This window comes from Engystomops pustulosus, chromosome 9 (genome assembly GCF_040894005.1).
Source record: "Engystomops pustulosus chromosome 9, aEngPut4.maternal, whole genome shotgun sequence".
Taxonomy (NCBI): Eukaryota; Metazoa; Chordata; class Amphibia; order Anura; family Leptodactylidae; genus Engystomops; species Engystomops pustulosus.
Window position 1 is genome coordinate 100444513 of NC_092419.1, and position 26250 is coordinate 100470762.

Here is a 26250-nt window from a genome sequence, read left to right on the forward strand (position 1 = left end):
GTTGTCAGTCATGATATATGGACCTGGATGAAATTCAAGACTTATTGAACACTTACGATCGCGTAGCGCGTATTCTGCATTAATTACTGACAAATATGTAGTTCGTCCAAAATGCATGTGTTTACGTGTAAATACATCCGTGATTGGGAGAAACTCCACGCCGCTGCGCTTGAGCTGTGTTTCTAAACGCAATTCAAACGCAGTGTTGAACATGGGCTTAGACATGTTGGTGAACAATACTTGAGAGAAAATGGGCTTTGGCGTACAAGGAAAAGTTGGGACACAAATATACCAGTCCAGTATACATTACATCCCATGTGTCCATCAATCATATAGCCTATGTCCCAGCTGTCAGTCCTAAATTATACATCATACACCCTGCATCGCTATGGTATGACATGTGCCTGCGTCCAGGAGGTTCTGCAGCAGCTGCGGCCCCCGCCCCCTCCTCCCGGGGCGGGGTCTCCAGCCCCTCCTCCCCCGCCCGGCAGCAGGTCCCGGAGTGTCTGGACCCGGAGTGTCTGGTCCCGGGTGAGGAGCAGCGGGCGCTGAGGCTACAGGATCTCCCCCGGATCCTTCGTGTGTGACCCGGGAAGAGCCCCCGACCCAGGTGAGTTCCGCAGCACAGGGGATGGGGGCTGCACAGAGGAACAATGGGGGGAAGTGACCAGACGTGGGGGTCCTGCAAGGATCTGTAGTTATATATAGTTATATACATAGTCCTGGTGCTGTATACTACAGTATCTGTGTATAGTCCTGGTGATGTATACTACAGTATCTGTGTATAGTCCTGGTGATGTATACTACAGTATCTGTGTATAGTCCTGGTGCTGTATACTACAGTATCTGTGTATAGTCCTGGTGCTGTATACTACAGTATCTGTGTATAGTCCTGGTGATGTATACTACAGTATCTGTGTATAGTCCTGGTGCTGTATACTACAGTATCTGTGTATAGTCCTGGTGATGTATACTACAGTATCTGTGTATAGTCCTGGTGATGTATACTACAGTATCTGTGTATAGTCCTGGTGCTGTATACTACAGTATCTGTGTATAGTCCTGGTGATGTATACTACAGTATCTGTGTATAGTCCTGGTGATGTATACTACAGTATCTGTGTATAGTCCTGGTGATGTATACTACAGTATCTGTGTATAGTCCTAGTGATGTATACTACAGTATCTGTGTATAGTCCTGGTGATGTTTACTACAGTATCTGTGTATAGTCCTGGTGCTGTATATTACAGTATCTGTGTATAGTCCTGGTGATGTATACTACAGTATCTGTGTATAGTCCTGGTGATGTATACTACAGTATCTGTGTATAGTCCTGGTGATGTATACTACAGTATCTGTGTATAGTCCTAGTGATGTATACTACAGTATCTGTGTATAGTCCTGGTGCTGTATACTACAGTATCTGTGTATAGTCCTGGTGATGTATACTACAGTATCTGTGTATAGTCCTGGTGATGTATACTACAGTATCTGTGTATAGTCCTGGTGATGTATACTACAGTATCTGTGTATAGTCCTGGTGATGTATACTACAGTATCTGTGTATAGTCCTGGTGCTGTATACTACAGTGTCTGTGTATAGTTCTGGTGCTGTATACTACAGTATCTGTGTATAGTTCTGGTGCTGTATACTACAGTATCTGTGTATAGTCCTGGTGATGTATACTACAGTATCTGTGTATAGTCCTGGTGATGTATACTACAGTATCTGTGTATAGTCCTGGTGATGTATACTACAGTATCTGTGTATAGTCCTGGTGATGTATACTACAGTATCTGTGTATAGTCCTGGTGATGTATACTACAGTATCTGTGTATAGTCCTGGTGATGTATACTACAGTATCTGTGTATAGTCCTGGTGCTGTATACTACAGTATCTGTGTATAGTCCTGGTGATGTATACTACAGTATCTGTGTATAGTCCTGGTGATGTATACTACAGTATCTGTGTATAGTCCTGGTGCTGTATACTACAGTATCTGTGTATAGTCCTGGTGCTGTATACTACAGTATCTGTGTATAGTCCTGGTGCTGTATACTACAGTATCTGTGTATAGTCCTGGTGATGTATACTACAGTATCTGTGTATAGTCCTGGTGATGTATACTACAGTATCTGTGTATAGTCCTGGTGATGTATACTACAGTATCTGTGTATAGTCCTGGTGATGTATACTACAGTATCTGTGTATAGTCCTGGTGCTGTATACTACAGTATCTGTGTATAGTCCTGGTGCTGTATACTACAGTATCTGTGTATAGTCCTGGTGCTGTATACTACAGTATCTGTGTATAGTCCTGGTGCTGTATACTACAGTATCTGTGTATAGTCCTGGTGCTGTAGTTATAGTACAGTCTCTATGTATAGTTCTGGTGCTGTATACTACAGTATCTGTGTATAGTCCTGGTCCTGTATACTACAGTATCTGTGTATAGTCCTGGTGCTGTAGTTATAGTACAGTCTCTATGTATAGTTCTGGTGCTGTATACTACAGTATCTGTGTATAGTTCTGGTGCTGTATACTACAGTATCTGTGTATAGTCCTGGTGCTGTATACTACAGTATCTGTGTATAGTCCTGGTGCTGTAGTTATAGTACAGTCTCTATGTATAGTTCTGGTGCTGTATACTACAGTATCTGTGTATAGTCCTGGTGCTGTATACTACAGTGTCTGTGTATAGTTCTGGTGCTGTATACTACAGTATCTGTGTATGGTCCCGGTGCTGTATACTACAGTATCTGTGTATAGTCCTGGTGCTGTATACTACAGTGTCTGTGTATAGTTCTGGTGCTGTATACTACAGTGTCTGTCTATAGTTCTGGTGCTGTAGTTACAGTACAGTGTATGTGTATAGTTCTGGTGCTGTAGTTACAGTACAGTGTATGTGTATAGTTCTGGTGCTGTAGTTACAGTACAGTGTATGTGTATAGTTCTGGTGCTGTAGTTACAGTACAGTCTCTGTGTATAGTTCTGGTGCTGTAGTTACAGTACAGTCATCTCTCTGTAGTCCTGGAGATGTATATTTTTGTGGTATGTTTTTGGGCACTGAGCGCCCGCGGTTGTCTCTGGCAGAGTTGCGTCTTCTGGGAATAGCTTGTGGCGTCTTATTCTTGGATCCCGGGGGTGACCTCAGCTTGTGCTGCGCTTCTTGGACTTTCAATCTTCATTTCTTTCCTCTTTATTTTCCAAATGTACAACATACAGTGGAAAATATATAGCATCAGAGCCCTCAGAGCTCCCACAACATCTGTTGTTTAAGGCCAGGTTAAAGGGATGGTCCATCTCTGGAAATACATCTTTATAGTAGATTTTTTATTGATAGTCCTGCATCCAGAGATGTCACTCACCAGATCTCCTGAAGTCTGATACATCATGTCAATCACAGAGGAGGAGGCGGTCAGAGCCCCCCACCCCCACCCCACCTTGACTTCAGTGTTGAACTCTCCTCCTCCTTGACTTTATACAACCAATTTACAGCTCATTTCAAAGATGATTTCCAGGATGATGTCACCGCACAGGACCATGAAGGAAACTAGAAGGGGTTACACTGCCTGACAATATGCTGTTAGGGGTTTATTCTGTCAATTGCTGATGACAGGTTCCCTTTAAGTAGTCTGATGGTGTAATATTAGCACCCATCCTGGTATTTCATGTGTATTAGTGGGATCTGGAGAGATGGCTGATCCCAGGTATCTCACATGTATGGGGGCATTGATAGAGACAAAAGATGGAAGGTATTTGACGTGTATACTTAGTTAACAACCCCAGTGGGGTAACTAGAAGCTGATGGGCCCCAGTGCAAAGTCTGTGTCGGGCCCCCGACTATAATGTATGGTTTATAGTAATAGTCTTCTCATATGGGAAAGTGACACCATAAGGGCCCCCTAAACCTCTTGGGCCCAGGTGCCATCACAACCTCTGCACCCCCTCAAGTTACCCCCCCCCCCCCCCCCCCTGACAAACCACAGACCGCACTATGGGACTACTTTATTAGTAGCCAGGGGATTATCGGCGCCCCAGATGTCTGGCCTCCATCACTTTTACTACCGTCTACAATCCTACTAACCTTCCAGAGAAGTTCCTAAAACTTCTGTTTCTGCTGATTCTCACTTTTATTTCCTACTTGCTTTTAGGGTGACAAAATGGCAAATAAACCATAACTCACCCCCGCAGGTTCCCGAATTGTGTTAGCGCCTCCACTCCTGTGGCCTCCTGCCAGTCTCCTCTATACTCATGGCGCCCATCCATCACTTACACGGTCTGGGATGGTTGTCGGACCATATTTGACATTAATCGGGTCTGAGCAGCAGGTAATTATTACAAAGCCCAAAATTTTTGGGAAATTTTTTGGGTTGATATTATTGGGGCAGTGGTTATAATTTATAGGGATTATCCCCATAGTGGGTGCACATGGCAGACCCTGACGGACATAGTGACTGCTTTCATTACCTTGAGAGCGCTGAGTGCCCCCCCCATTCAATTTGGGTGAGGGGTGTTTGAAAACTCATTTAAAGGGGGTTTCCTCTAAAAGGGGTTCCTCTGACAAATCTGTGACTACTAGGATCAGGGCGGTCCCCAAATACAGCAGTGGCCCGACGTGCATTCACATGGGACTTGGACACCTGTTGTTGTAATTCCTGTTGTGTTCAGGGACAACCCCTTTAAGAAACCATGGTAAAGGTAACCTCCATATAGGGTGTTAGCCAAACTAGAGTTGTCACCCGTAAAAGCCAATCAGGTGTCTAGTTTTGTAATGTGAAATAAACATATTTTTCGGTCCCTTAAGGTAAATCTACCACCAGGATGAAAGACTGTATGAGGGGCTCCAGGCTCCTTTAACACCCATGGAGCCTGGAGCCCATCAGGCTCATTTGCATACAGTCCTTTAGCCTGGTGGTGGATGCCCTTTAAGGGTGGCGTCCACGAGGCTCACATCTGTTCAGAGCTGAGGTGTTGCTACTGTTTCTGGCAGTGGTATCTACAGGCGGTCCTCTACTTAAGGACACCCGACTTACAGACGACCCCTAGTTACAGTTAACCCCTGTGACTTCTTGTGAAGCTCTCTGGATGTTACTATAGCCCCAGGCTGCACTGATCAGCAGTAAGGTGTCTGTAATGAAGATTTATTCATAATCCTTGGTCCCACTACAGCAAAGAAAAAATTTAAATCCAATTGTCACTGAGCCCAAAAATTTTTTTTGTCTGGATCTACAATTATAAAATACACAGTTCTGACTGTCAGAAGTGGACATGCCCTTTAATTTGAAGCTTATTTATAGAAACGCATATTTAGAGGAGAAGTGACACATAATATCCTCAGCCTTAATAATAATAATCTTTTATATTATATAGCGCCATCATATTCTGTAGCTTTACATATCATAGGGGACATATAGAAATATAATATTATATTACAGAGAACAAACAGTCATATGGAACAATAGGAGAGAGGGCCCTGATCACAAGAACTTACAGTCTATGAGGATGAGGGGGTGACACAAGAGCTTACAGTCTATGAGGATGAGGGGGACACAAGAGCTTACAGTCTATGAGGATGAGGGGGACACAAGAACTTACAGTCTATGAGGATGAGGGGGTGACACAAGAGCTTACAGTCTATGAGGATGAGGGGGTGACACAAGAGCTTACAGTCTATGAGGATGAGGGGGTGACACAAGAGCTTACAGTCTATGAGGATGAAGGGGTGACACAAGAGCTTACAGTCTATGAGGATGAGGGGGACACAAGAACTTACAGTCTATGAGGATGAGGGGGTGACACAAGAGCTTACAGTCTATGAGGATGAGGGGGTGACACAAGAGCTTACAGTCTATGAGGATGAGGGGGTGACACAAGAGCTTACAGTCTATGAGGATGAAGGGGTGACACAAGAGCTTACAGTCTATGAGGATGAGGGGAGACAAGAGCTTACAGTCTATGAGGATGAGGGAGTGACACAAGAGCTTACAGTCTATGAGGATGAGGGGGTGACACAAGAGCTTACAGTCTATGAGGATGAGGGGGTGACACAAGAGCTTACAGTCTATGAGGATGAGGGGGTGACACAAGAGCTTACAGTCTATGAGGATGAGGGGGTGACACAAGAGCTTACAGTCTATGAGGATGAGGGGGTGACACAAGAGCTTACAGTCTATGAGGATGAAGGGGTGACACAAGAGCTTACAGTCTATGAGGATGAGGGGAGACAAGAGCTTACAGTCTATGAGGATGAGGGAGTGACACAAGAGCTTACAGTCTATGAGGATGAGGGGGTGACACAAGAGCTTACAGTCTATGAGGATGAAGGGGTGACACAAGAGCTTACAGTCTATGAGGATGAGGGGAGACAAGAGCTTACAGTCTATGAGGATGAGGGAGTGACACAAGAGCTTACAGTCTATGAGGATGAGGGGGTGACACAAGAGCTTACAGTCTATGAGGATGAGGGGGTGACACAAGAGCTTACAGTCTATGAGGATGAGGGGGTGACACAAGAGCTTACAGTCTATGAGGATGAGGGGGTGACACAAGAGCTTACAGTCTATGAGGATGAGGGGGTGACACAAGAGCTTACAGTCTATGAGGATGAGGGCCCTGATCACAAGAACTTACAGTCTATGAGGATGAGGGGGTGACACAAGAGCTTACAGTCTATGAGGATGAGGGGGTGACACAAGAGCTTACAGTCTATGAGGATGAGGGGGTGACACAAGAGCTTACAGTCTATGAGGATGAGGGGGTGACACAAGAGCTTACAGTCTATGAGGATGAGGGGGTGACACAAGAGCTTACAGTCTATGAGGATGAGGGGGTGACACAAGAGCTTACAGTCTATGAGGATGAGGGGAGACACAAGAGCTTACAGTCTATGAGGATGAGGGCCCTGATCACAAGAACTTACAGTCTATGAGGATGAGGGGGTGACACAAGAGCTTACAGTCTATGAGGATGAGGGGGTGACACAAGAGCTTACAGTCTATGAGGATGAGGGGGTGACACAAGAGCTTACAGTCTATGAGAATGAGGGGGTGACACAAGAGCTTACAGTCTATGAGGATGAGGGGGAGACACTAGAGCTTACAGTCTATGAGGATGAGGGGGAGACACAAGAGATTACAGTCTATGAGGATGAGGGGGTGACACAAGAGCTTACAGTCTATGAGGATGAGGGGGAGACACAAGAGATTACAGTCTATGAGGATGAGGAGGTGACACAGGAGCTTACAATCTATGAGGATGAGGGGGAGACACAAGAGATTACAGTCTATGAGGATGAGGGGGTGACACGAGCTTACAGTCTATGAGGATGAGAGGGTGACACAAGAGCTTACAGTCTATGAGGATGAGGGGGTGACACAAGAGCTTACAGTCTATGAGGATGAGGGGGTGACACAAGAGCTTACAGTCTATGAGGATGAGGGGGTGACACAAGAGCTTACAGTCTATGAGGATGAGGGGAGACACAAGAGCTTACAGTCTATGAGGATGAGGGCCCTGATCACAAGAACTTACAGTCTATGAGGATGAGGGGGTGACACAAGAGCTTACAGTCTATGAGGATGAGGGGGTGACACAAGAGCTTACAGTCTATGAGGATGAGGGGGTGACACAAGAGCTTACAGTCTATGAGAATGAGGGGGTGACACAAGAGCTTACAGTCTATGAGGATGAGGGGGAGACACTAGAGCTTACAGTCTATGAGGATGAGGGGGAGACACAAGAGATTACAGTCTATGAGGATGAGGGGGTGACACAAGAGCTTACAGTCTATGAGGATGAGGGGGAGACACAAGAGATTACAGTCTATGAGGATGAGGAGGTGACACAGGAGCTTACAATCTATGAGGATGAGGGGGTGACACGAGCTTACAGTCTATGAGGATGAGGGGGTGACACGAGCTTACAGTCTATGAGGATGAGAGGGTGACACAAGAGCTTACAGTCTATGAGGATGAGGGGGTGACACAAGAGCTTACAGTCTATAAGGATGAGGAGGTGACACAAGAGCTTACAGTCTATGAGGATGAGGGGGTGACACAAGAGCTTACAGTCTATGAGGATGAGGGGGAGACACTAGAGCTTACAGTCTATGAGGATGAGGGGGTGACACAAGAGCTTACAGTCTATGAGGATGAGGGGGTGACACGAGCTTACAGTCTATGAGGATGAGAGGGTGACACAAGAGCTTACAGTCTATAAGGATGAGGGGGTGACACAAGAGCTTACAGTCTATGAGGATGAGGGGGTGACACAAGAGCTTACAGTCTATGAGGATGAGGGGGTGACACAAGAGCTTACAGACTATGAGGAGGAGGGGGTGACACAAGAGCTTACAGTCTATGAGGATGAGTGCGGTGACACAAGCTTACAGCCTATGAGGATGAGGGGGTGACACAAGAGCTTACAGTCTATGAGGATGAGGGGGTGACACAAGAGCTTACAGTCTATGAGGATGAGGGGGTGACACAAGAGCTTACAGTCTATGAGGATGAGGAGGTGACACAGGAGCTTACAATCTATGAGGATGAGGGGGAGACACAAGAGATTACAGTCTATGAGGATGAGGGGGTGACACAAGAGCTTACAATCTATGAGGATGAGGGGGACACAAGAGCTTACAGTCTATGAGGATGAGGGGGTGACACGAGCTTACAGTCTATGAGGATGAGAGGGTGACACAAGAGCTTACAGTCTATGAGGATGAGGGGGTGACACAAGAGCTTACAGTCTATGAGGATGAGGGGGTGACACAAGAGCTTACAGTCTATGAGGATGAGGGGGAGACACAAGAGCTTACAGTCTATGAGGATGAGGGGGAGACACTAGAGCTTACAGTCTATGAGGATGAGGGGGAGACGCAAGAGATTACAGTCTATGAGGATGAGGGGGTGACACAAGAGCTTACAGTCTATGAGGATGAGGGGGTGACACGAGCTTACAGTCTATGAGGAGGAGGGGGTGACACAAGAGCTTACAGTCTATGAGGATGAGGAGGTGACACAGGAGCTTACAATCTATGAGGATGAGGGGGAGACACAAGAGCTTAGAGTCTATGAGGATGAGGGGGTGACACAAGAGCTTAGAGTCTATGAGGATGAGGGGGTGACACAAGAGCTTAGAGTCTATGAGGATGAGGGGGTGACACAAGAGCTTAGAGTCTATGAGGATGAGGGGGTGACACAAGAGCTTACAATCTATGAGGATGAGGGGGTGACACAAGAGCTTACAGTCTATGAGGATGAGGGGGTGACACAAGAGCTTACAGTCTATGAGGATGAGGAGGTGACACAAGAGCTTACAATCTATGAGGATGAGGGGGAGACACAAGAGCTTACAGTCTATGAGGATGAGGGGGTGACACAAGAGCTTACAGTCTATGAGGATGAGGGGGTGACACAAGAGCTTACAGTCTATGAGGATGACGGGTGACACAAGAGCTTACAGTCTATGAGGATGACGGGTGACACAAGAGCTTACAGTCTATGAGGATGAGGGGGTGACACAAGAGCTTACAGTCTATGAGGATGAGGGGGGGACACAATAGGTAAAATAGATTGTATGATGGTCCAGCCATTCTTTATAAGGGAACAATATAAAATAACTTATTCAATAATTTAATAAATACAAATTCTTTGTCTTGCACCAGTCATCAGCCGCATCTTATATACAAGGTCCAAGGTGATAGTGACAGCGGAGAAGCCGGGAGCCTCGTACCTATCTGGTGTTTGCCGGAGACAGTTACCTTGTCAGGCGGACCGCGACTTCCTGAATGTGTCGTAAAGAAACAATAATTTGTCCAAGGAAGTGGAAAGTTATAATCGCGGTGAATATTATAAACAACATTTTGGCAAATCCTGCAGCAATGGAAAAATAACAATGTCCGAGCCAAATCCTCATACGTTTCGGGGTCCCCAGAGTGTCCTGTGAACATCATGTATGACCACCGCCACGTACACAACTGTGGGACTGGCGGAGATAGTACAGTGAATAGGGACCCTCTGTTAAAGGGTCATCTCAAACACAACCCTTAGGAATGGATGTTGTTAAAGGGGTGTTCCAATGACGTATACTTATCCATTATCTACAGGACAGGGAAAAAGTAGTGGGCATGCTCATTTATCACTCCATTTCTACGGGACTGTGGGGGGCTAGCCTGTAGTCCGTGTTATTCCAGGATTGTAGCTTCTCCTAGTGCACTGGGGGGTTTACTCACACTGCTGTGCTCTTATCTCTCTGCAGTGAGTGTTTTCCCTGAAGATCTGTGTAATCACAGTAGCAGCAGGACTGTGAAATCTGAATTCATAATCCAAGATTGTAGCTTTTCCAATATCCTCTGCTGTTCTGTTATCTCTCTGCAGCTGGTGTATTTTCCCTGGAGATCTGTGTAAGCATACTTTCTTTATGTAGTTAGTAGCAGCAGGACTGTAAAATCTGAGTTTGTATTCCAGGATTGTAGCTTCTCCAATTCTCAGGGGGGTATCCTCACACTGCTGTGCTGTTATCTCTCTGCAGCTAGTGTTAAGCATGTTCCCTGGAAATCTGTGTATTATCATACTTTGTTTATGTAGTTAGTAGCAGCAAACACTGTAAAATCTGAGTTTGTATTCCAGGATTATAGCTTCTGCAATGCTCTGGTGGGTATCCTCACACTGCTGCTGTTATCTCTCTGCAGCTAGTGTTAAGTATGTTCCCTGGAGATTTGTGTAATCATACTTTGTTTATGTAGTTAGTAGCAGCAGGATTGTGAAATATGGACTATATCCCAGGATTGTAGTGTGTCTTCTCACTGCTGTGCTCTTAGCTCTGTTTATTGTGGTTCTCCACAGCCCCCCCGCCCCCCCTGCTCTGTGTATCGGTTGACTACTACTGCAGTCACTCAAAACAGAGGGGAGAGGCTTTGGAACAGCTCAGTGCAGAGAGTCCAGAGCACAGCAGTGTGAGGACACACTGTCTTCCAAACTCTTTCATGAGGTCCCTGTCATCTCCTCCTGTGTACGGAGCCATAATACAAGCTCATATCTTGTCCTACATGTACCCTATAGTGGAGTTCAGGGTCATATGGCCCCCACTTGTTTTCCCATTGATTTCTGGTGTCCTTCACGGCTGCACTCCCCTCGTCTGTAATGATCTGTGACTTATCTGGGTCACGGCACATTAACCCTCGGTTCAGGAACATTAATGTGTACTTTATGTGCATGGATGTAATTGTACATGGTGTGTGCTAATACTACATACCTGACCCCTGAACGAAACCCAACTTTTACTGCTGCGGAGGAATTCTCTAATGGATCTCTATGGCCGGTCTTGTCCGGAATATCAGATTTTCCTTAATAATACTTCTTGTACTGTTCAGGTTTTTAAGTAGCGGTGCTTATATTCAGACCACCCACCCTTCTACTGATTCCCTTAGTTTCAAGGTGCCTTGCCTGAGACCCCAATGCCCTTTATAGGGCATTAGGATCCCTCACATGGGCATAGCCTTATATGATATATCATTTTTTAGGTTTGTCTCTTTTTTTTCATAACAATTCCCAAGTCCGTCGTTGGGGTGGCACAAAAGTCACGATCACACCCTTGCAGTACGGGAAACGTGGGAGTTAATCCAGCTAGGACATGTGTACATTGATTATTTCCTCCACTAGAGCCAAAACATATTGATCTGTACATGAAGGGTCTCTCTGAACCCTCTGCACCGCGATTGTGGTGCCAGGGTTACATTTCCAGCTTCATTCATGGACATGGTTAGAGAATACATTGAGGGAACCTGTCAGCAGGTGGGACCATGTAGACTGCAGCTGATGTTAAGTATTGTCCCTGGAGAGGTGTGTAATCAGACCTTTGTGTACGTTAGCAGAAGGACTGTGCAATATGGATTTATATTCCAGGATTGTAGCCTCTCCAAACACACTGGGGGCGTATCCTCACACTGCTGTGCTCTTAGCTCTGTGTCCTGGGACTGCTTTGATCTCTAGATTGAACTGTTTCACACTTTGTCGCCTTCTGAAGAAGCTTAGTAGGTGGTCTCCACCTCTTGGTATTGTGATAAATATACGGTTCCAGCATTGTTCAGTACTTGGAAAAGCTGGGTCGTTGAGGGTGAAGAAGGATCTAGGAGTTTGCAGTCGTGGTCACGCGACAATGGCTGCTGACGCCTTAAACCTGTTATATGGCAAACACAAGGTCCACAAGATCCCTGCTCATCAATCACAGTCACACAGGTCTCCGGGTGGCCCCGGAGAACAAAACCGGGCGCGTGGGTAGGCTCCAGGGTCGCATGGAGACATTTGTGACTGTAACGTATGTGTTTACCATCTAACAGACACAGGACACCCCCGGCCGAGGTGTGACCACCTCTGTGCTCATGCTCCTCCTGGGTCTCCATTCATCCGAGCTTTACCAAGTGCTGGACACTGCAGGAAGAAGACGTACGATCTGACTTGTGTATGCAGTACCACAACCCACCAGCACCATTGAAGAGGCGCCATCCGAAAGGTTAGTTTTTAACCTTTGTGTGTGCATGTCTGGGAAAGGGATTGATGATAATATCTGTACAATGCTGTGGTAAATGTTGGCGCTATACAAGGAAAACTAGATAATAATGGGTTGTACTGGCACTATGTTGTCAAAGCCATTCGTGCCTCACGTGCAGCGCCATGGACATGCATGCATTTCACATTCGATGCCCCCACCACGAAAAGCTCTCAGCGAGGCACTCCTTGAGCTGACGGCTAGTCCTTCCTACCACTCTGTACACATGCACCCAAGGATAAAACCTCCATCCCATGACTTTTCTCTTTCTGGGGGAATCTGGAAGCCCCTATCCATAAAACCTATCTATAAATAGAGTTTCTACATTTTTATGGGGCCTTAAAGGGGTAAACTGGTAATTCACCTAGCTATGGGTTTGCACAGGGTCAGAGTATAACATGCTTCATGCTTAGGACGGCATGGTGGCTGAGTGGGTAGCACTTCTGCCTTGTAGCGCTGGGGTCCTGGGTTCAAATCCCACCCAGGTCAACGTCTGCAAAGAGTTTGTATGTTCTCTCCATGTTTGCGGGGGTTTCCTCGGGGTCCTCCAGTTTCCTCCCACACTCCAAAACATACTGGTAGGTTGATTAGATTGTGATCCCCATGGGGACAGAGACCAATTTGACATGTTTTGTGCAGCGCTGCGTAATCTGTGTGCGCTATATAAAGAATTATTATTATGCATCATGGGGTACAGGGGACCCCCGATCTTGTGTTAATGATGGGGGGCATTGATCACACCCCATCTATCAGCTAGTAATACCCTATCCTGTCAATATTGGGTATTTTGGAATATCCCTTTAAATGTCCCACTATTGATGTGACGCCTCCTGTTTCCTGTTACCTGAAGGGGTTAAGCCCTGTTCCTGTCCTCTATAGCCAGGGGGTCATTATCTGGTCTGTGTGAGGTTTGGGGGCTGGGGATAGTCAGGGGTCTTTGTGCCTGAAGCAATTTTCCTTCCTCTCCTTTAAGTGAGATCTTTTTTTCCTTTCACCTACGACTGAGAAGTTTTGTTTTTTTCGGTGGTTTTGCCAGGAAAAAGAGTGTACAACCCACACCGTTCTGGAATCCTGGATTTTGGGATGAAAGGGACTGCTGTAGACACTTCTGTGGGGAGGGGGTGCACATCTTTTGCCTCCGTGTGCAGAGTTGTAGGTTGTGGATACTGTCAGTGAGGAGCCGCATAGCATAGCAGCGGAGGACATGCTTGTACATGTAGTGCACCCATCTAGTACTGAATGGTGGCAATGCTTCCAATCATAACTCGAATCTAATTCGAATCTCTGTCTAATTTCAAAATATTCAAATTTCAAATATGTCAAAATAGAGTTAAAGGGGTTGTCCGGCGATTCAGAAACGTGTCAATTTTCTTCCACAAACAGCGCCACACCTGACCATGGTTTGCGCCTGGTATTGCAGCTCAGCTGTACAGAAGTGAATGGAGCTTAGTTGCAATAATGATCACTATATGGTCAGGAGAGGGCAACCATATTTTTCAACTTCCAGACAACCCCTTTAATAGAGGTAAGTGGTGCTATGTTTAGGACTCTATAAGGTAGTAAAGGTATGTAATAGATACAGAGGGTCCCTCTTGCTCTGTTGGTTCTGTTCCATCTGTTTATTACAAGGTCATCCCATTGTGTAATACCTCATTATCCCTGTGGGGGTGCTATAGTAAAATTGAATACTTGTTTTTTTGACATTGAATCATTAAGAGCCATTTATCATACATGTGGGGGTGTCAGCTGACTCTTTGGACATTAGATGGTATATGGTACCAGTATCTGCTGGGGGTTTCTGTATGTGACCCACAAAAATCACCTTATTTACAATGTTTGGGTCTGGCGGTGGCAAGTTCCAGAATCTGTCTAGTTTTTGGACCTGGTTCAGAAATTGAGGCTTAAAAGACATAGGGAAAGCGTCCAGACCCTATTGTCCTCCTGTGTTATCCGTGTTGTGTGATCAAAGCCCTGAGCTTTCCAGAAATCAGTGCCCGGGTCATCCGAATCCTAAACCCATGAAATAAATAATAAATCTCTACGGATTAATGATCTGCTGATAATATTTTTGTCTTGTGCGGGTTTTACGGGGTGATGAGTACATTTTCTGTCTCGCACAAAGACAAAGCAAAACCACAAGAAGAAGTTTCAGGGTTTTTTATTTTGTTTTTTTAGGAATTTTTATAGCTGAATACAAGGGACTTTTATGACTGGTCAGTCAGACACCATAAAAGTGGTGGGGGTCCGGCAGCTGAGACTCCCACCGATCCCAAGAATTGGGGAAGAACTCTGCTAAGACATGGCCACCTCTTTACCATGGAATGGGGTCCTCAACACTCAGAGGTTGGACCTCCACCACTTGTACGTTTATGACTTGTCCTTCAAGTTCGTTGGTGGTCATGGTGGTCACATTCCTACACGTTGTAGCCATGTATATACACTAGGTGTAACCTATACAGAAGCTATGAGGTCCATAAAAAGAAGGGGAACTTGCTCATTGGGACTACTCTGTCCCCATTAATGAACCTGGAAAAGACTCCCCGATTCCAGAAAATCCATGAGTCTAGAACTTGGGTCTCAAAAAGATAAAGTTGAGTTCTTCCTGTCTCTGGTGTGGAGAAGTGAAGTAAAAGTGATATCTCACCACCTTCACCCACTCCCACTTTTTACCTCCTCTGAAAGGCACCGCTCCACTGATTTCGGCATAGTTGGAATTTTTTCTCTAGCCCCAACTGTTCCCGAGTAATCAATGTTGTTTCAGCCGCCAATATGCTAATTAGGCTCTCTACTGTCAGGTGGGCGGTGCTGGCATGCATGACCTCCCACCTGACAATATAGGGGCTCATATAACGGCCTTGATTGCTCGAGAACGGTATGGGCTATTGAAAAAATTCCAACTGCACCAGAATCAGCGGAGTGAAGTCTATTAAATGGTCCGAAGAACCTGCAGAACACTAGTGTCCAATGTATGAAGATCCAGGAGGGTCCACGTAGGATTTAGTCCCTCCAGCCCGTCTTGGCTGTGTGTACATAGTCGCTGACCTTTAGCTGCTGTTTTTCCAGTGGTAAGTGAGATGTTTCTGTGTCCGTTCCATTCTGAAATTATTTTAATAAATTGGCAGAAAAATCCTAGAGCCGTCATCCAAGAAAATTCCGCTTTTATTACACTACGAGGAGTGGAACGACGTGGTAAACACATTTAGGGCAGGATATTAACATCAGGACAGGGGCAGGTATTCCCAGGTGCCAGCCATGTATTATAGTACACAGTGCCAGCGCAGAGCTGAAAGGAGGACACGTTTTACAGAACCTTTTGTGATTTTTATGGGTCTTAAAGGGGATGTTCACCACTTGCATTTAAAAGGGGTTAAAAGTTTTGCCCAAATTATCCTTAATACAGGGCTTCAATATCAATGCCGATCACCCCCCTACCCTACCAATACGATTTCCAAGAACTTCCTTCCATCCTCTGCTGCAGTTCCATGCACAGCCACTATACAGTGTGTGGCGCTGTGCTGGGCCTAGACTAAAGAGCAATGCAGGCTTTTCATAAAGCTTATCAGTGCAGGTACTGAACAATCTTGTGTTAATGAATTATCCTATAGGAATGCTAATTAGAAAACTACTACATTATGGTGCTAAAAGTTGGTGATTAAAATGTATCTTTATCCAGTTTTCCACTATTTTTGAGGAAATTCCTGCCAGCAGGCTTGTAGTTTGACTACCTCTAGGATGAGCAAATGGCGAGGGAGGGCTACATAAAGGAAATAAACAAAGCCCCCCAGCCCCCTCCACTGCTATCCCCGTCACCTCCCCCATCCCCTACACACAGGATTCTCTTACATCTTTGTTTATTCATACCTAAGTGTAACTACAAGGAGGGGGATTATCCCTGTACTGTGACATCACTGTGTGTATTATCCCTGTACTGTGACATCACTGTGTGTATTATCCCTGTACTGTGACATGACTGTGTGTATTATCCCTCTACTGTGACATCACTGTGTGTATTATCTCTGTACTGTGACATCACTGTGTGTAATATCTCTGTACTGTGACATCACTGTGTATTATCCCTGTACTGTGACATCACCATGTGTATTATCCCTGTACTGTGACATCACCATGTGTATTATCCCTGTACTGTGACATCACTGTGTGTATTATCCTGTACTGTGACATCACTGTGTGTATTATCCCCTGTACTGTGACATCACTGTGTGTATTATCCCCTGTACTGTGACATCACCGTGTGTATTATCCTGTACTGTGACATCACTGTGTGTATTATCCCCTGTACTGTGACATCACTGTGTGTATTATCCCCTGTACTGTGACATCACTGTATGTATTATCCCTGTAATGTGACATCACTGTGTGTATTATCCCCTGTACTGTGACATCACTGTGTGTATTATCCCCTGTACTGTGACATCACTGTGTGTATTATCCCCTCTACTGTGACATCACTGTGTGTATTATCCCCTCTACTGTGACATCACTGTGTGTATTATCCCCTCTACTGTGACATCACTGTGTGTATTATCCCCTCTACTGTGACATCACTGTGTGTATTATCCCCTCTACTGTGACATCACTGTGTGTATTATCCCCTCTACTGTGACATCACTGTGTGTATTATCCCCTCTACTGTGACATCACTGTGTGTATTATCTCTGTACTGTGACATCACTGTGTGTATTATCTCTGTACTGTGACATCACTGTGTGTATTATCCCTGTACTGTGACATCACTGTGTGTATTATCCCTGTACTGTGACATCACTGTGTGTATTATCCCTGTACTGTGACATCACTGTGTGTATTATCCCTGTACTGTGACATCACTGTGTGTATTATCCCCTCTACTGTGACATCACTGTGTGTATTATCCCCTCTACTGTGACATCACTGTGTGTATTATCCCCTCTACTGTGACATCACTGTGTGTATTATCTCTGTACTGTGACATCACTGTGTGTATTATCCCTGTACTGTGACATCACTGTGTGTATTATCCCTGTACTGTGACATCACTGTGTGTATTATCCCTGTACTGTGACATTACTGTGTGTATTATCCCCTGTACTGTGACATCACTGTGTGTATTATCCCCTGTACTGTGACATCACTGTGTGTATTATCCCCTGTACTGTGACATCACTGGGTGTATTATCCCTGTACTGTGACATCACTGTGTGTATTATCCCTGTACTGTGACATCACTGTGTATTATCCCTGTACTGTGACATCACTGTGTGTATTATCCCCTGTACTGTGACATCACCGTGTGTATTATCCTGTACTGTGACATCACTGTGTGTATTATCCCCTGTACTGTGACATCACTGTGTGTATTATCCCCTCTACTGTGACATCACTGTGTGTATTATCTCTGTACTGTGACATCACTGTGTGTATTATCTCTGTACTGTGACATCACTGTGTGTATTATCCCTGTACTGTGACATCACTGTGTGTATTATCCCTGTACTGTGACATCACTGTGTGTATTATCCCTGTACTGTGACATCACTGTGTGTATTATCCCTGTACTGTGACATCACTGTGTGTATTATCCCCTCTACTGTGACATCACTGTGTGTATTATCCCCTCTACTGTGACATCACTGTGTGTATTATCCCCTCTACTGTGACATCACTGTGTGTATTATCTCTGTACTGTGACATCACTGTGTGTATTATCCCTGTACTGTGACATCACTGTGTGTATTATCCCTGTACTGTGACATCACTGTGTGTATTATCCCTGTACTGTGACATTACTGTGTGTATTATCCCCTGTACTGTGACATCACTGTGTGTATTATCCCCTGTACTGTGACATCACTGTGTGTATTATCCCCTGTACTGTGACATCACTGTGTGTATTATCCCCTGTACTGTGACATCACTGTGTGTATTATCCCTGTACTGTGACATCACTGTGTGTATTATCCCTGTACTGTGACATCACTGTGTGTATTATCCCTGTACTGTGACATCACTGTGTGTATTATCCCTGTACTGTGACATCACTGTATATATTATCCCTGTACTGTGACATCACTGTGTGTATTATCCTGTACTGTGACATCACTGTGTGTATTATCCCCTCTACTGTGACATCACTGTGTGTATTATCCCCTCTACTGTGACATCACTGTGTGTATTATCCCCTCTACTGTGACATCACTGTGTGTATTATCCCCTCTACTGTGACATCACTGTGTGTATTATCCCCTCTACTGTGACATCACTGTGTGTATTATCCCCTCTACTGTGACATCACTGTGTGTATTATCCCCTCTACTGTGACATCACTGTGTGTATTATCCCCTCTACTGTGACATCACTGTGTGTATTATCCCCTCTACTGTGACATCACTGTGTGTATTATCCCCTCTACTGTGACATCACTGTGTGTATTATCCCCTCTACTGTGACATCACTGTGTGTATTATCCCCTCTACTGTGACATCACTGTGTGTATTATCCCCTCTACTGTGACATCACTGTGTGTATTATCCCCTCTACTGTGACATCACTGTGTGTATTATCCCCTCTACTGTGACATCACTGTGTGTATTATCCCCTCTACTGTGACATCACTGTGTGTATTATGGCGCTATATGCAGTATATTACTCATTACTCATTACTTATTCAGGAAATACAACAGGACCTTCACCCTCATCCTGGAGATAGGACCCACCCACAGTCCTGTATCATTCTCCAGCCTGATATGTCTCATTACACAGAGGAGTTCACTGTATTCCGCTAATGGACTGTCTTTATAACACTCAGTGATGTGTAATAGCGCCTCCTAGTGGCAGGGCATAGGTTGACACCCTCATGTGGCTTCCATTTATACCATCTGAGCAGAGGTCCTTCCTCCTCACACAGCTTGTAGTTACAGATGGAAATGCATAAACCGCACTACAAGAAATCGAGAAATTTCAGGGTTTTGTCCCAAGGGTCTTGTGGTTGAAGGAGGGGGGATATGCAATGGGACTTTGTTGATTTAAGGGTTGAGTAAACACTCACAATGCAAACATCTGACCGCAGTCACATCAGACGGCATGTGTCCTGGGAACCCAGAACGGAGCCGATCCGGTGAGAGCGCCTCCTAATGTTTCCCCGGCGTGCTACAGCCTTACATACCCCAACTCTGTAGTCATTGCTTCCTCTGGGTCCCTCCAGCTTGCCATGCTTCCACATAGCTGCATTAGATAATACGGTGGCTCAGTGGTTAGCATTACAACCTTGCAGCGCTGGGGACCTGGGTTCAAGTCCCAGGATCAACATCTACAAAGAGTTTGTATGTTCTCTCCATGTTTGCGTGTTTTTTTTCTCCGGTCCTCCGGTTTCTTCCCACACTACAAAACATACTGGTAGGTTGATTAGATTGTGAGCCCCATGTGGACAGGGACTGATGTGACAAGTTTTGTGCAGCGCTGCGTAATCTGTGTGCACTATATAAATAAAGAATTATTATTATTTTTATTATTATAATACATGACGCCCATTTGAGATAAGATCCCTACAGTTATTTAAAGGTATTTTCTTCCTAAAGACTCTATAATAATAATTCTTTATTTGTATAGCGCACACAGATTATGCAGCGCTGCACAGAGCATGATAAATCGGCCCCTGTCCCCATGGGGCTCACAATCTAAACAACCTACCAGTATGTTTTGAAGTGTGGGAGGAAACCAGAGGACCCGGAGGAAACCCACGCAAACAGGGAGAGAACATACAAACTGTTTGCAGATGTTGACCTGGGTGGGATTAGGACCCAGGACTCCAGTGCTGCAAGGCAGAAGTGCTACACACTCAGCCACCGTGCCGCCCATCATCATCATTGTGCTGACTCTCATCCCCAATGGACAAATCTTGATAAGATGATGCTTAATGGTTTCAAAAAGTTGCCTGAAAATCGCTCCACACCTGTCTACAGGTTGTGTTGTATTATCACAGATCAACCCTAGGCTGAGCCGCAATACCACGTACATCCTGTGCAGGGGGGGTGGCGCTGTTCCTTGAAGAAAGCTGCCATGGCTGAGGTTGATGTGATTGGTAATTTGCAGTGTATCTGCTTTTTATATTTCATACATAATTGTATCACACATGGGGTTTGGAGTGTTCCGGGGAATTATCCAATCTCCTTTCATATGGCACAGTGATGTATCGGTGTTGCTGTGTACTTAATCCATTTATTCCTGTATTCGGGAAGTTGCTGTAAACCATTCCTGACAAACAAAGCCGTGCATTTAATTGGAGGAAACCGAGGTCAGATCCCACACGACACAGATCATCTGCCATAGTTACATTGTATATCCAGACGACATAGTTACATTGTATATCCAGCCTATTGTCTTGCTGATTTCTTCTAGCTCTTTCCCTGCAGCCTCTGTGTTGTGTGTGTGTATATTACAAAGATGGGACGTGGGAATGGTGTAGATCCGACTACACATAGGGTTTGTTTGTAGTCTGTAACCACGGAGAAGATAGATACAGAACAGTGTTTATTGTTCTTTTATATAGTGGACACAATATATCTAACAATACCAGCTTGCTGATGTTTTCCACGCTGTAATAACTGGAAATTAAGACAATATATATAAAACTTTAATTTGTGTTTCTATGCTTTTTTTAAAAAAAAAATATTTTTTACCGGACTTCCTATTATTTCGATTAACAAGAGACCTAATAGGCATAACATTTCCTTCAATATCAGCTTGCTGATGGTTTCTATGCTGCAAAAACTGAAAATTAAAGCAAAATATAGATTTTTTTTACCTGTGTAACTATTGACTCTACACACAATTACTGGGATTTTATTAAAAATAATGGTTTCATGTAATATTGGGACACAGACCAGGAGGGAGAGGTCCACAGTTTGGGGATATTTTTATATTTTCTACTTTATTTTGTTTTATATTTCCAGATGCTCTGCAGCAATTCCGATAAATTAGCTTTCCTTTAGCCCGGTGATGTGGACGGCTCGTATTCTGTATTCTGAGTATTTATTTTAGCGTTGGAAGCGTTGGGCCCAATCATAACAAAATTGTGGCCTTCCTCCAAAATCTGAGGGTTTCAAGCTTAGAATAACAACCTCCAGAGAAGAAGCCATCTGATGTTTGTGGCTCTTTTAAGTCCTATCAAAGCATTTACGCCCTGAGGATACATTCTTTCAGACACGAGCCGCTCTCGTCTATTGTGTCATGTGGAAACAGTTGTCGGACGGCTCAAATACTCAAGTGTCCCCATCTACCCGTGGGGCCGGGTTACTAATTTGCAGCCAAAAAATATATGGCTGCAGGGAGAGAACGGAGGTGGAATTTTTACCGTTTTACAGAACGGTATTATACTCGATAAATAACATTACATAATATTAAATTATTATAGATATAATTATGGAATGAAAATGAATTTATTCGGAATAGACGTAACTATAGGGACATGGGCGCTCGGCCCGCAATGCCACAGAAACTACGCAAAGCAGAATTTACTATGTTTGTCCCTGGTCATTTCAGATGAAAAATTTTTGCTTTTCACATTTTTGTGTGGGACAGGATGGAGCTATTGACCGCAGCATCTAAGGGGTTATGATTGGGATCAGGCTTATAGGACCAGAGTGTTGGCTGTATAATACAGTAATGTATCCGTAATGATCTGGTTATAGTATGGCACCTTGTGGGGACAATGTTCTAGCACTTATCCATAGGATAGGTCATTATTTGTTGATAGATTGGGTTTTCGAGAACTGGCAGCAGTTATAAACCAGGATTCCATTCGTACTATGGTGTTTCAGCTACCTGACCTCACCCAGAGGCATGGATTCTTTTTACATCTATGGCCAATCTACATTTTGACTAAAGCTGATCAGATCTGATCATTTGTGGTGACATCTGCTAGAGCTTTCAGAAGGTCCACAAAGGTCTACAGGACGATGATCAGAGATGTTCCCAGTCATTATCTGCTTGTTGGTGGCCAACTGGCCATCCAATGGTTAAATGATTGCTGTCATCCAATTATCAGGAACAACCATTCCATGGCCTAGAAGGTTCGAAGGTTGCCTTCTATACAGTGGATGCTTTCTTTCTGTCTAATAGAAGGTCAGATTCCTGTAAGAGTTTACCTTTTGGCCTCCATTGAATTATGGCAAGGTGATTGGTAGGAGGGTTCTTGAAATTAATTGACTTAAATACAGTATATCAAGTGATCCTTGAGGCTCAAACTTGTAGTCACCTGGGAGGTTCACAGTAGAGAAGTGTGAAAATTAGTATTTAAAGAGGCTGTCCAGATCAGACACCACTTTATTGTAGTGTAGAATGCTTAGATCTTTCACTTCCAATCAAGTACAGCATTGTACGTTGTTTAGTGGCTGTGCTTGGTACTGCAGCTCAGCCCTATACACCTGAATAGGACAGAACTGCGACCAGGCAGTGGGCTAATGGACTGTCCTGCTTAACAAAACCAGCACTTGCCAAAGTGTTGCAACTGCTTCCGGTAGCCAATCGGTGATTGCCCATTGGTGGTGCTTTAGGAGAACACTTCCTGCCCTGTTCACATTTAGCCAATCCACATGAGCAGGACACTCTATGATCTAGGGATCACTCACTCTTTGAGGACCCTTTTGCCAAATACGGATTGTCCATCATCTTGAATCTTATAATATGTGTATAAAGGCAAATTAACAAACGTAATTGAAAAGTTTATGATGATATTTAACACTTTTTAACCCATGTCTTCTGTTCTTTCTAGACCGTGACCCATAAATGGCAGAAGATAAGAAAAGATAAAAAGTTGTGTCTGGGTCACCTATCAGGAATGAAGCCATGTGCATCCTTGAAGAAACTCTGCAAAGTCTTCTCGTTCATTTTCGCCATCTTCACGCTGGTCTACTTGGTCTACATTGTGGTCTTTGTAAAAGTTGCTTTGCATCAGCATTCTTTAACCTTCACCTTTTTCAAGTCGATCGGATCAAAGGAGCCAGTATGTAAACGCAATGCAACTAAAGATACCATCATCAAAGTCAAGAATAGTAGGACCTTCCTGGTATCTGCATACCTGGACCTTCGTGGTAGCAGGATTGTCCGCATATTGGGCATAACCTATCGAGATGAACCAGATCTTTTACTTTGTGATTTTTGTCCCCCTGACACTAATCGCTCAAATTTTGCGGAGCTGGAGGTCCACACTGACCACTTTAATTTTCCTTATGGTACCACAGATATTCTCTGCTACATCCAGTATGACAAAGACCCAGAGTATGTATCTCTTTACAGACTGGATGACCCTGCACCCGTGTTTCTAAAAATACAAAATGCTGATGAACAGACTAATTTAGTAGAACCAGAATTCCAGTATAACATTATTATCTGCATTTCGGCAATGTTCGGCACCTACAACAACGTTCTTCAGTTTATCCAGTCAATGGAGATGTACCGTATGTTGGGTGCCGATAAGGTCATCATTTACCACACTGATTCTAGTCCAGATATGGAGAAAATTCTGTCCTATTACAAAGACTTGCACTTTTTAGAACTTATTTCTTGGCCCATTACCTCTTTCATAAATGTGTCCAAAGGTTGGCACTACCCAGACCATCCAGGAGACCTCCATTACTTTGGTCAAACCGCGGCTCTGAATGACTGTATTTACCGATACATGTACAAGAGTAAATATATAGCTCTGAATGACCTCGATGAACTGATTGTCCCGACAATCCACAAAGACTGGCCTGAAATGTTAGACTATTTTCTCCATACAGACCCCACCTTGAATGTTTTTATCTTCGAAAACCATGTCTTTCCCACCACTCCCCAAGATAAAACGAATGACGTAACTCCTGAAGAGTGGGTTTCGATCCCAGGAGTTAATATCCTCCATCATCTTTACCGGGAACCCAACCTCCCTGACGAAATCAATCCTACAAAGATGATTCTAAATCCCAGGAGTATTATAAAGGTATCGGTCCATGTTCCTCTGGAGTTTACAGGTAATCAGTACCAAGTTCCCAGTGACTTTGCTAAACTTTGCCATTATCGAGAACCAAAGCAGAAATACCTAGACAAGGGTCTCTTGATCGAAGACAACATCTTGTCAAAATATGAACCAAATTTGATAAAAAGGGTCAACAGGGTGTTAATCAAGGTCAAATATTCGAAGAAGAAACTTTCAGTTGCATGTGAGAACTCTGTTATCTGCTGAGAACCGTGAACTTTTCTATGGGGTGCAATAATGAGCTGGTGTCTTTTTGTTAGGAGATGGTTGCTGAATAGGTTTGAGGACTCATTTTCTAATCCAAAATTGTTCTCATTACAGTTGTCACTTCCCTTCTCCCACTCAGTAGGGGGTAACAAAGCGCTCAGGAGAAACCTTCTCCCTGAACTGAAGGAATATGAAAAATGTGCTGTATACGCCGGTGTAACGGGAGTTGTAGTTTGTCTCAGGATAGGCATGGTTGGCCCTTCAGTGTGGTTCCCTACCAAGATCTGATTGGTTGGCTCCTTGACAATGTGACCCCAAGTGCTATTGTCAGAATGAAGTGGCACTGGTGCCGTAAACATGATGTGTAATGTTGGCATGAGTGGAGCCAACAGAAGACATCTCACTAGGCCTCATTGTCAAAGATTCTAATTGGCCAACCATGTGCTTGCCCAGGGAACGCTGCGGCAATGGAGAGTAGAGTTTTTTTTTTACTTTTTTTTTTACACTGTCGACTCTGCTAGGATGAACTCATGGCTATCGATTATTTAATATGTCTTGTTTCTCAAGGGAGAAACCTTAATGCATCTGCTAAGTGCTGCTCAAGTAAAGGTTGACGTTCTTCGTGAAATAAATCCTCAGGTCTCCCGGTGATAGTGTTGCTACTACAAGAGATCGTATTGATCTTGACATATGAAACCAAAAATATCTTCACCAAAGATTTTTAATACGTAATGGGGGTAAGGATATTAAAATAATTTTTTCTCCTAGCGTAATATTGACGGTACTCGAATGAGAAGGAACAATCAGCCAATCATTGGATGCGGCTGTGGTACACCTCCACCAGTGGACACGCCTTCAGCTGTGATCACCTGAGCAATCATTTCCTGTGTGCCAAAACGGGACAGGAAGTCAAGAGTCAAAAGCATTAGGGACCTGGGAAGCTTCAGAAGTAGCAGGGTATTGTATAGTGAATACAAATAGTTTTCTCAACCCTTTCTGCCCCTTTTTCTACCAGATAACCCTTTAATGTCAATAATGAATATTTATAAATTAATTATGAAATGTTAAAACTATTTGCTTAATGTCAAGCGTGGACTCTTGCGCTTGATCTCTTAACGGGAGACACGTAGTGGGTCAGAGGACATTGTTTTATCGGACTGCCGCCTGGTTCATCACCTCTCTCTGGGCGTGGCTCCCTCTGCTGTTGGGTCCTCCACTACTCCCTGGTCCACCCTTACAGCATGCAGGTTGCAGAGGTGAATCCATCAATTATCTCAGGCTGGATGCAGATTTAATGCCATTATATAATAAAGCTGATGATATTGAACTTGTCTGTGATGATTCCTCTAAGGCTACTCGTCGAGCTCAATAAATCAAGACCATTCACAACGGGTGACCTCCAATCACACCATAAATTCATTGATGGGGGGCAGGGGCCATTTCTCATACGAATTGAAATTATTTCATGGCTTGTACACCAG

General features: G+C 44.3%; 1 protein-coding gene across 2 annotated transcripts; it reads left to right on the plus strand.

Moving 5' to 3' along the window:
* Positions 1-428: 428 nt before the first annotated feature.
* Positions 429-26081, plus strand: LOC140077486 (uncharacterized). Of its 2 annotated transcripts, XM_072124725.1 has the most exons (3): positions 429-610; positions 12344-12516; positions 23321-26081. In XM_072124725.1, exon 3 carries the CDS (start codon positions 23387-23389, stop codon positions 24767-24769), a length of 1383 nt encoding a protein of 460 aa, XP_071980826.1. In that variant the 5' UTR covers positions 429-610; positions 12344-12516; positions 23321-23386; the 3' UTR covers positions 24770-26081. The 2 variants fall into 2 exon arrangements, with proteins under 2 accessions (XP_071980826.1, XP_071980825.1); XM_072124724.1 differs by lacking the exon at positions 12344-12516 and having other exon boundaries at positions 430-610.
* Positions 26082-26250: the final 169 nt, after the last annotated feature.